Consider the following 11345-nt stretch of genomic DNA (forward strand, 5'->3'; position numbering starts at 1 on the left):
TGTGGCTTTTTAAATCTTGTTCATGCCATTGGATGTAATATCAGATTTTGGGGTTTTTTTGGTGGTGCTGGGGATTGAACCCAGAGCCTTGTGCGTGTGAGGCAAGTACTCTTCCAACTAAGCTATATCCCCAGCCCCAGTGGATTTTTTTTTTTTTTGGAGGGGAATCTCTTCTCAACACATTTTGTGCCAGATTGTACTTGAGAAAGGGAAGTGATATGTACAGCATGGAACGATATTAGTTTCTGATTTTCCCACTTTTTAAAATCTTTTTTAAAAAAATTATTTATTTTTAATTCTAATTTGTTATATATGACAGCAGAATGCACTATAATTCATATTACACATATGGTACACAATTTTTCATATCTCTGGTTGTATACAGAGTCACATCAGTTGTGTCTTTTTTGAAGAGAGAGAGAGAGGGGGGGAGGGAGAGGGAGAGGGAGAGGGAGGGAGGGAGGGAGGGAGGGAGGAAGGGGAGAGAGAGATTTTTAAATATTTATTTTTTAGTTCTCGGCGGACACAACATCTTTTTTGTATGTGGTGTTGAGCATCGAACCCGGGCTGCATGCATGCCAGGCAAGCAAGCTACTGCTTGAGCCACATCCCCAGCCCCTAGTTGTGTCTTTATATGTGTACTTAGGGTAATGATGGTAATCTCATTCCACTGTCTTTTCTATCTACTATTTAGATGTATTTGAGAACTTTAAGAAAAATCAGAAATACTCTTTCCTATTTTCATGAATTTTTAGCCATATAAAATCTGTCCTGATGGGTTTTGGTTATATTTTTATACCTCATGAAAAGAGAAGAAATGTTCGCCAGGGCAAGCCTCTAAACTGGAAGCTAATAGCCATGTTATCTTGTGTGCTCTCTTCCTCCACATCATCACTTAGGTTTGAGTGAGGCCAAGAACTAATGACACAAAGAACAGAAGGAACTTTTCTTGTGATTACTGTATATTGTTTAAAGACAGCAAAGAATCAACTCTTTGTAGCATTTTGAAAAATCCACATATAAATTTTTACTAGACTTTAAAATTTCTTCTTTGATACTCTGGTTCTACTCAAATGGTCCACTCTCAGAGGGAAAATTCAGAGAATCCTGGGAGAGTCATTATTTGTGAAGTCATAGTTATGAACAAAATCCTTTCTTGCAAAGACTTTCAAGCTGCCTCCCTTTAGCTTTCACTCATTAGTGCTGGTTGATACCTGATGCTATTAAAAAAAAAATCTGATCCTTATCTCACACATCCCTCTCACAAATATTGTAGAAGTACATTGTGATCCCACAAATCTTTGTCCATGGCCATCTTTCACAGAATTCCCCAACTGTCTCTCATTTCACAGGGTTTAATCAACCTCCTTCCATCCTATTTCATATAAAGTAATCAACATTCCTTATAAAAGCTGACAGCACTTGGGTCCCCAGAACAATCCTTGTTGAGAAGGAAAAAAAGAAATTCATGACCAAATAGTAGAGAAGGCAGCCGAGTCACTTAAAAGCTAAAATTGTAATAAAAAAGAATGATCAAGGAACCAATTAAAAGACTATTCATGTATTTTTCTCCTAAGAACCATCAGCCATGCTTCCGTTTGCACAGGACGTTGGAAAGCGAAGCAAAATCCAAAGGACCACCAGGAAAAGTAACATCTTACTCCCCTAGTCCAGCTGCTGACCCCTCTCCACAATCTCTATTTGCAATGGAAATCTTACACCTTCTGGATGAGACAGAATGATGTAAATCGCTAGCCAAACAAATGAAAAGTTAGCAGCCTATTGTTAGTTCCTGGTTCACTTCCATTAACCAGTACAGGCTCAAGGGGCGGGCAACTCCATTTCCACCTTCAAAGGAGGAGTTGGGCGGGGCTAGGTTTTGCACATGCTCCCAAGGCAGGTTTCTGGGCATGCTCACCTTACCATATAACTGTGCTTTTTAAAAAACTTGGCATTAAAGATAAAGCAACCTTACTTTATACTTAATTGTGAATGGGCTGCTCTAACTACTCCTCTTTCATATTCATTTGTTATTTTTAACCATGCTTTATGTCTTCACTCTGTTTCGAAGAGGCAGCTGGAGCCCACAGGTCTAGACCCTCATCTGGGTCCTGCCAGAGGAACCATCTACCACAAAGAGAATCAAGACAGTCATCGAAGACAACATTCCAAATTTTTATCCAAGTAGAGAATCCAACAGTTAAACTGTCTGCAAAAATGTAATTTTTTTTTGTAGGTAGACTGAGATATATAATTATCTTTCTGAAAACACTGCAATTTTATTTTGTTCTAGTAAATAAAGTCAATCTAGATGAGTACAGAAAAGGGTGGAAACTTGGTACTAAGGTAATCAAATACAACTTAAAAATATGACCACACACATCTATTTTTTCTCTCACCCAAAACAGCTAAAGGACAATACACAGATTTCTAAAAAGATATATGAGGCAATGGTAGATGAAACAGTGCACGAATTCTTTGGAAGATAAAAAGTGGATAAGAAGAGGACAACAGATTCAAAAGAGCTGTGGAACCAAAACACTGGTATCTAGCTGGGGCTGACTGCAGGAACTGAAACCCTTTCAGTTCTCCAAAAACTCAGATGCACAAGCACAGGCACCACAGTATGGAGGAACTGAGAGGATCCGCACACCAAACACCAAGAGTACCACGTGCCCTCAGCTCCCTGTCTTTCCAATTTAAACCACCAATTTCACTGTAATGGTATAGGACTCGTCTTAGGATACAATGAGTTTTCCAGTGAAATCTTCAAATCTGACTCCCCCAGTGCAAAAGCTGGCTTGCCAACCAGTGCTGTTGGCATGAGGCCCAAAGGCCACCCACCTGTTCACAACAGAGCTGCCTGTCAGCTTTGGGGAATTTCACCAGCACAATGATCAGAGGACACCAGATGTTTCAGATAAACTGCTAACAAGAACGAGAGACTCCAAAACAAAACTTTTAAAAAGAGGAGGAAGAAGGAAAAGCAAATAGAGGAAAAAGAGATAATACAGTGGGCAGGGTAACACTTTCTGAAAAGATATAATAAATATCCTCCCTGAGATATATTTTAAAAAGCTATAATAAATGTCCTCGGGGAGGATATTATATCCTTGAAATGGGAATAGGATACGATTAAAACAACAAGCTGAGAACAAGAAAGAGTTCTTGAAGAATATAAATGTGATACTATCATAACAAATTTTAAAGATAAAACACAAGAATAAGTCCAAGAACTGTGTTCTGTAAAATAATGCCAATTGCCTAGATTTTGAATTCTCCATATATTCCATAAAAACCACACCAGTCAACAAGGATAATCAAACCACCCCTAATCTAAGCCTACCACAAAATTAGGAGTCGGGAACTAGTATAAACTTCCACTTGAAGGTAAACAGAGAATGAACATCCCAAACCAGCTGAGCTCTGAAGCCCTCACTGGTCTGGGGAGGCAGACAGAGACTGCACAGGAGCAGGACAGTGGGGCTCCAGCAGTGCCAGACAGATGAAGTTCATCCTCCAGAATGAGGTCACCCCAGGATGACTGAGATTGGTAGTTCAGAGCAGTGGCTGCTTAGGAATTCAAAGGAAGGGCTGGAAGGAGACGCAGTCAGACATCTAGGGACGCTCTGCTCTCGGGTGAGAAAGGGGTAATGCAGACAGCCTTCGACAGTCTATGGCAGGGAGAGAGAGAGAAGCAATGAAAGAAAATTCAGAAGGACAAAACCAAAAGCCTCACCCAGCCCTTTCCCTACTAGTAAAAAAAGAACCCTACTGAAGCCACTGTGCTTCTCTGTATTGATGAGAGAAAGAACTCTTTTTCGGGGCGGGGTGGGGTGGGGTGGAGAGGGAGGTACTGGGAATTGAACTCAGGGGCATGAACCACTGAGCCACATCCCCAGCCCTATTTTGTATTTAATAGAGACAGGTTCTCACTGAGTGCCTCGCTTTTGCTGAGGCTGGCTTTGAACTCATGATCCTCAGCTTCTGGAGTCACCGGGATTACAGGTGTGCACCACTGTGCCAGGCTAGAAGGAACTCTTGAATTAAGAATCTCAGTAAGGGTGAAAGATCTATATAATGAAATTTACAGAACCTTAAAGAAAGAAATCAAAAAAAGACCTTAGAAGATAGAAAGACCTACCTTGCTCTTGGATAGGCAGAATTAATATTATCAAAATGACCATACTTCCAAAAGCGCTATACAGATTTAATGCAATTCCAATCAAAATCCCAATGACATTCCTCATAGAAACAGAAAAACAATCATGAAATTCATCTGGAAAAATAAGAGACCCAGAATAGCTAAAGCAATTCTTAGCAAGAAGAGTGAAGCAGGGGGCATCACTATATCAGACCTTAAACTATACTACAGAGCAACAGTAACAAAAACAGCATGGTATTGGCACCAAAACAGACTGGTAGACCAATGGTACACAACAGAAGATACAGAGACTAACCCACAAAACTACAATTATCTTATATTAGACAAAGGTACCAAAAACATGCACTAGAGAAAAGATAGCATCTTCAACAAATGGTGCTGGGAGAACTGGAAATCCATATGCAACAAAATGAAATTAAACCCCTATCTCTCACCATGCACAAAACTCAACTCAAAATGGATCAAGGACCTGGGAATAAAACCAGAGACTCTGCGTTTAATAGAAGAAAAAGTAGACCCTAATCTCCATCATGTGGGATTAGGCTCCAACTTCCTTAATAAGACTCTTTTGGTGCCAGAATTAAAATCAAGAATCAATAAATGGGATGGACTCAAACTAAAAAGTTTCTTTCTTCTCAGCAAAAGAAACAATCTGTGAGGTGAATAGAAAGCCTACATCTTGGGAGCAAATCTTTACCCCTCACACATCAGATATAGCACTAATCTCTAGGGTATATAAAAAACCTCAAAAGCTAAACACCAAAAAAAAAAAATAACCCAATCAATAAATGGGCCAAGGACCTGAACAGACACTTCTCAGAAGATAATATACAATCAGTCGACAAATACATGAAAAAATGTTCATCATTACTAGCTATTAGAGAAATGCAAATCAAAACCACTCTAAGATTTCATCTCACTCGTCAGAATGGCAGCTATTATGGATACAAACCACAATAAGTGTTGGCGAGGATGTGGGAGAAAAAGGCACTCATACACTGCTGATAGGACTGCAAATTGGTGCAGCCAATATGGAAAGCAGTATGGAGATTACTTGGAAAATTGAGAATGGAACCACCATCTGACCCAGCTGTCCATCTCCTCAATCTATATCCAAAGGACTTAAAAACAGTATACTACAGGACACAGATACATCAATGTTTACAGCAGCACAATTCACAATAGCTAAACTGTGGGACCAACCTAGATGCCCTTCAATAGATGAATGGATTAAAAACTGTGGGGTGTGTGTGTGTATGTGTGTATACACACACATACACACACACACACATACAATGGAATATTACTCAGCAATAGAAGAAAATAAAATCATGGCATTTGCAGGTAAATGGATGGAGTTAGAAAAGATAATGCTAAGTTAGCCAATCCCAAAAAACCAAATGCTGAATGTTTTACTTGATATAAGGAGGCTGATTCATAGTGGGATAGAGAGTGGGAGATGGGAGGAACAACAAGCTCTAGATAGGGCAGAGGGGTTGGAGGGGAAGGGAGGAGGCATGAGGTTATTAATGATGGTGGAATGTGATAATTATTATCCAAAGTACAGGTTTGAATACAGGAAGTGGGTGTGAATATACTGTGTATACAATCAGAGATATGAAAAATTGTGCTCTATATGTATAAGAATTATAATGCTTTCTGCTGTCATATATGAATAAAAATTTTTAAAAAAGGTCAGTAAAACCCTCTCACACCAGCCCAGATTGACTCCCTCTTGCTGATACAGGAGAACAGTCATTTTAAAAATAATCATGAGGAAAAAAAAAACCCTTTCAAGTCTGAAATTCAAATATTTCAGAACAGAAAATGGACAAAAAGATAAATATTGGGGCTAGGGTTGTAGTTCAGTGGCAGAGTGCTTACTCAGCATGTGTGAGGCACTGGGCTCGATCCTTAGCCACCACATTAAAAAAAATAAAATAAGGGCATACTGTCTATCTACAACTATATATATATATATATATATATATATATATATATATATAGAGAGAGAGAGAGAGAGAGAGAGAGAGAAGGGGGGGACACCAAATTTGAGAAAAAAGAAAAAGGAAGACAAAATGATCTCCTACACCTCATGGGTCTTTTTTTTTAATATGTATTTTTTTAGTTGAAGTTGGACACAATGCCTTTATTTTTACTTTTGTTTTTATGTGGTGCTGAGGATTGAACCCAGGCCCTTGCACGTGCGAGGTGAGTGCTCTACCGCTGAGCCACCACCCCAGCCCCCCACCTCATGGGTCTTAAACGACCTAAAGCACATGACATAGTCAGTACTGTTGATGAACACAATAAATGTCCATAAATATCAGTTGCAATTTAAAAAACATTCTACTATTGAGAAGAGGAATCACTGTGCAAAGCACCACCATAAAGATAGGAGGTTTACCAAATAAACTCCAGAGAAGATGTCTGCGTCAAGGGAGAAAAGGTTCAAATTTAATCCTTGAGACTGACAGGACCATAAACATTAACATCATCACTTGGATTCAAAGTCCAGCTTCAAGGGAACAAGGATTACTCTGGTAGTTCTTGGACCAGGAAGCCTTAAGAATGTCATCAGATGACTACAGGGCTGGGTAGGAAAGAAAGGTCCCAGAGCAGGACACAGGACTTCCCGTGGGGACGCATCTCACTCACACCCTACCTTGAGGTGATGAAGTCACTGGCTTACCTAACCCCAACTCACTTCCTTCCTCCTGTTCTCTGATCCCTCCTCCAGCTGCAGGCAGGGCATCAGAGGCCCACTGGCTATTCTCTGTCTCTCCCAGGATGGACTCCAGGTCTACCTCCTCCAGGGTGCTCCCCTCAGAGGACAGCAGTTTATCCAAGCCAAATTTCAGTATGTCACTCAACTTGAATGAAGAAAACGAGAGATCCAGTTAGTTCTCATGAAAACACAGATGAGGATGTGTGACTTGCTAAGTGTCTAAATGATACCAGGTAATTCTTTCCCTGATGCACTTTCTTCTCTTCCATCACAAATGACACCTGCCAGGCTGTTTTGAAGTTGGATGAGGAATAAGCAGAGAGGTGATAAATGATGATCAGAGATGTTGACTTTGACAATTATTTACAATACCAAAAAAAATTTGGGCCTCCAATTTTTTTGAGGAGTGGGGGCAGATAAAATGATTCCAGCATCTTCTATAGCACTTCTCACCAGCATTTTTTACAGGCACTTCCAGCAGTCCTGAGAGAACTCAGAGAACCTGTTGGCTACCTTCTTACCTCTCCCACTGCCAAACTCTTATAAAGAGAAGGTGCCACTGAATACCTCATCTCACCATGAGCTGCCACCTGTCCTTGCCAAGCCGCTTTGCTACTACAGTGGTTTATGGGACCCACTTTGGCAAAACCATAACCACCCTGATCACCAGACCCAAAAGCCCTTTCTCAATTTCAATCTCCCTGGATAGTCCTGCGGCACTCCCCATCCTGCCCTCTTGCTCCCCCTAGGGGATATACTCAGCCTACTTCCTATGGCTACAGGAACCAGAATCTTAGATAGTGTTACCTGGCTTTCATTTGCTACTTGCAACTCTCCACCTCCCTAAGTACTATCTCTTAGGAATTCTGAACCAATTGGGATCCAGATCATGGGACTTCATTTTCATTTTGCCCTTTTAGATTTGGTTAATTATCTCTAGATTGCCTATTCTGTAACTTGGAAACTTTAGCTTGAAAATACCCGAGATGAAAACTATGACAAAAACTAAGCAAAACCATACCTGTTATATTTATATTTAACTTTGGTGTACATATATATAACCAAGCCAAATGGCTTTGGCATTTAGTACCCAAAACAGAAGAAAGCCAAGTATTTATGATGAGGCTCAGTCCATACTGGGACCCTTCCCTCTTCCACTCCTTGGACTATGTCTCCTGGCTTCCCTCGCAAATGCTCACTCACAACATGTCTTTAAGGAACTACCCATTTTTTAAATGAAAACCACTTTATTATACTAACTAAGAGAATGTAGTTGGAAGTTAAAGAGTGCTCGGATTAGAGTCATGAATCTGATGTTTGGAAAATTTCTTAAGATGGAGGTAAAGACAACATCTATCTCATTTTTTTGTTATTCTTCTAAAACAACTGGAAAAAGTGCATGTCACACAATGCTTAGCACACAGTACGCATTCAATAAGTGTTCACCGCATCTTTATCTGTTCTCTGTTTCTGTTGTGTTCTCCTTCTAAAACAAGGAACCTGCTTTCCTTTTTCAGGACTTCACTGCTCTATACTGCTTAGATTTATCAAACCAGAACCATGTCTTTTACTATTAGATTCTTTTAATAACTTAAAAAAATGTCCTGCTGTATTTTGAGACAAGGCAGTGAGTTATCACCCTTGTTCCTGGCAACCATAAATAACTCACAGTCTGATGGGGAGGAAAGAAACAAGACAGAACCAGAGTGTGATTTCTTGCCATGGCTTGGGCAGGAAGTCCCACCGAGGTCCTCTCCACCAGCCCATAGTTTGCACTGGCCCCAGGATCTGGTCCCATGGCAGAGTTTTTGCCTGTGCATTTCACAATGATGTGCTAGCAGCCAATGCCACAGGGAAACCCCTGACTGAATGTCTGGAGCTCCCTCCACTGGGGAAGCATCTCCTCTAACTCCTGACGCCTGTGCCTTCACAACAGCCCATGATGAGCTCCTCTCCCAAGGTCCTGTGAAGAAGTATATTTAGACACCTACAGTGTACACGCACCTCTCTCTCAAGCTTTCACCTTCCATTTGAAATTGCCTCTTCAATAGTGTGAAAATAAAATGCACAGCCTGCCCGGCCACCATGACAGATGAGCATGCAGAAGACTCAAAACACAAAAGGCCAAAGACTCCAGTTACTCTCTAAGATAAAGTAAAGTCAAGCAAACAAACAAAACCTAGGGTTCTTCTTTCGGGTTCTAGTACCCCCAAATCTGTGACCCTTTCCTGCAGGTGAGTGACTCCCTAACAAAAACAGCACCTTCTCTGTCTGCAATGCTGATGATGTGTAAAGATACAGATGTGAGAAAATTGCCATTTTTAAACTCATGCTTGGGCTAGTTGTAAATTTGATGATTCTGCTTGTAATACTGTGTAATTTTTTCCCTTTCATATACCTCTTGAATTTTTTGTTTGATAAGCTGATCCTTTTAAAGCCTGGTTTTTCTTGCAAATTTTTCTAATTCCTTTCTTTTCTGAGTCTCCCTCTAACAATAATGTATATTGATTTTTACTACAAATTCTGTTGACTAAAGCCTACATTATCTTCATCTTTCTAATTTCTATCCCTGTCTTCCTACTTTCTACTCTCATCTTTCAGGCTTAAAGGCTTAAAGCCATCTTGGAACTTGCTCTCTCTCACTGCCTGCCTCAAAACAATAGCCAACTCCTGTCATTTCTCTGCAGTTTCCTACAGCAGACTTTACCACAGCTACTACCTTTTCTCAGACATTTAGTACTCTCTTCATGCTTGAATCATACTATATACTAGGGGTTGATCTCTCTGCATCTAATCCCTCAGAAGGACTTGGGGTATATTATAATATAGGTTCAATTTTATCTCAAAGGCTGCTGCTAAGGAATAACTCTAAACCTCCTACCAAAAGAGAGCTCTCTAGGATATTCTAAGCCAGCATTTGACTCCCATCTAATTTTTCCTTCTTCAACAAATTAACTCTAGTGCTTTCATCCCTATATCCTATGGCATAATTTTGAATTCCTAATCTTGTTCACTCATCTCTGAGTATGGAATGAGTACTGTAAGTCACTACTCAAAGCATCTGGGATTAAGGAGGAGCTATGGAACTAATCATCACTGATTTTAAAAAAAGGATGAAAAAAAAAGAACTTAAACAAATTCTCTCTGAGGTAACTCGTGGCACACTCATCTTTAGAAGCCATAAAGAGATTAGATCCATGATGTTCAGTTACATGCTCAAAGTCATACATCCAATAAGGGATAAGATGTGAATTTCAATCCAAGTTAGATGGTTCAAAGCTCATTCTCTTTATTCTATTTTCTCTGCCTTTAAATGCCACCCTCATTTTTAGCTTGTATGGCACCTTGCATGTAGTTAGGTACTGAGAGGGTAAGAATTAGTCCAATGAAAAAAATGTGTAATTTGCAACAATGGGTGGTTAATGCTGGTCCTTTTTATTTGCATTCTCATCCAAAGATAGTACTGGTTATAAATCATGAGACTCTAAAAGGAACACATTTTACCTGGAGGTCAGGATCAGCCAAAGGTTTCTGGGCTCCCAGAGTAAAATGGTCTCTTCTATGATCGTGTTGGTGAGCTGCAGTTTGGAGGCTGCTTTCCTATAAACTATTTCTTCCACAGTGTCTCGGCCAATCAGCCGGATCACTTTCACAGCCCTGTACGGGAGTCAAATGAGAGCAGTGTTAGAAGTCTGCAAAGCTGGGGAAAAAAGCATGCCAGGAAAATACACCCAAAAGGAAGCAAAACCAAATGCCACATTCAGGGAACAATGAAAAGGACACTGCTCATTGGGACCTGAGCATTTGTTAGAGAAATCTGGCCTCAACTTCTTCCTGAACTTTTCCCCAAAAGAGGAAGAGGAAGGAAGATGAAGTGACCACTATTGGGCCTTCATCTGTAGCCAGGATAACCCCTGGCAGGAATGTTACCTCAAGTCAAAGGGTAGCTGAACACAACTTTGTTTCCTCTTTGTGATACTGGGAACCCAATCCAGGAGAGCTTTACCATGAAGTTATAATCCTAGCCTTAAAAAAAAAAAGTTTTGAGACAGGGTTTAGGTAAGTTGCAAGGTTGGCTTTAAACTTGATCTTCCTGCTTGAGTCTCCCATGCTGATAATGATTACAGGCATGTGCACCCACTGGCTTTAACTTCATTTTTAAACTGAATTACGATCTAACGTGAGAAACATGAACTAAATAAATTCTAAGTTTCTTCTAATCATTTTGGAATTTAACTCTTCTTTTCAACAAAGTGAGTCTGAACTGATCATGGGACCACTGATCCCCCAACATGACTCTACAAGCCAGCAGCACAACGGGGTTCAAACCCAGTGGACTCTAACTCCAACGTGGCACTGTTGTCAGCACTACACGGTCTACCTTCCTCCCCAATCCACAGCTGCAAGCCAACAGAGCAGAAAGTTGCCAATGACTAACTCACTCACTTGTTC

The 11345-nt window shown here is 40.3% G+C and overlaps 1 protein-coding gene across 3 annotated transcripts in view; it reads right to left on the reverse strand.

Annotated features, from left to right (window-relative positions):
• LOC144373873 (transport and Golgi organization protein 1 homolog) overlaps positions 1 to 10925 on the reverse strand; it is a 75623-nt gene extending 64698 nt beyond the window's left edge. For 2 of the 3 annotated variants that reach the window (XM_078036828.1, XM_078036824.1), the window contains exons 1-3: positions 10824 to 10925; positions 10398 to 10550; positions 6873 to 7038 (exon numbers count right to left, since the gene is read on the reverse strand). In XM_078036828.1, the coding sequence (XP_077892954.1) occupies position 6873 (1 nt within the window). In that variant the 5' untranslated portion in view covers positions 6874 to 7038; positions 10398 to 10550; positions 10824 to 10925. The remainder of the gene's footprint in view (positions 1 to 6872; positions 7039 to 10397; positions 10551 to 10823) is intronic. The other variant, XM_078036825.1, reaches the window with a different exon arrangement.
• Between the last annotated feature and the right edge of the window lie 420 nt (positions 10926 to 11345).

Source organism: Ictidomys tridecemlineatus, unplaced genomic scaffold, assembly GCF_052094955.1.
Source record: "Ictidomys tridecemlineatus isolate mIctTri1 unplaced genomic scaffold, mIctTri1.hap1 Scaffold_52, whole genome shotgun sequence".
Lineage (NCBI taxonomy): Eukaryota > Metazoa > Chordata > Mammalia > Rodentia > Sciuridae > Ictidomys > Ictidomys tridecemlineatus.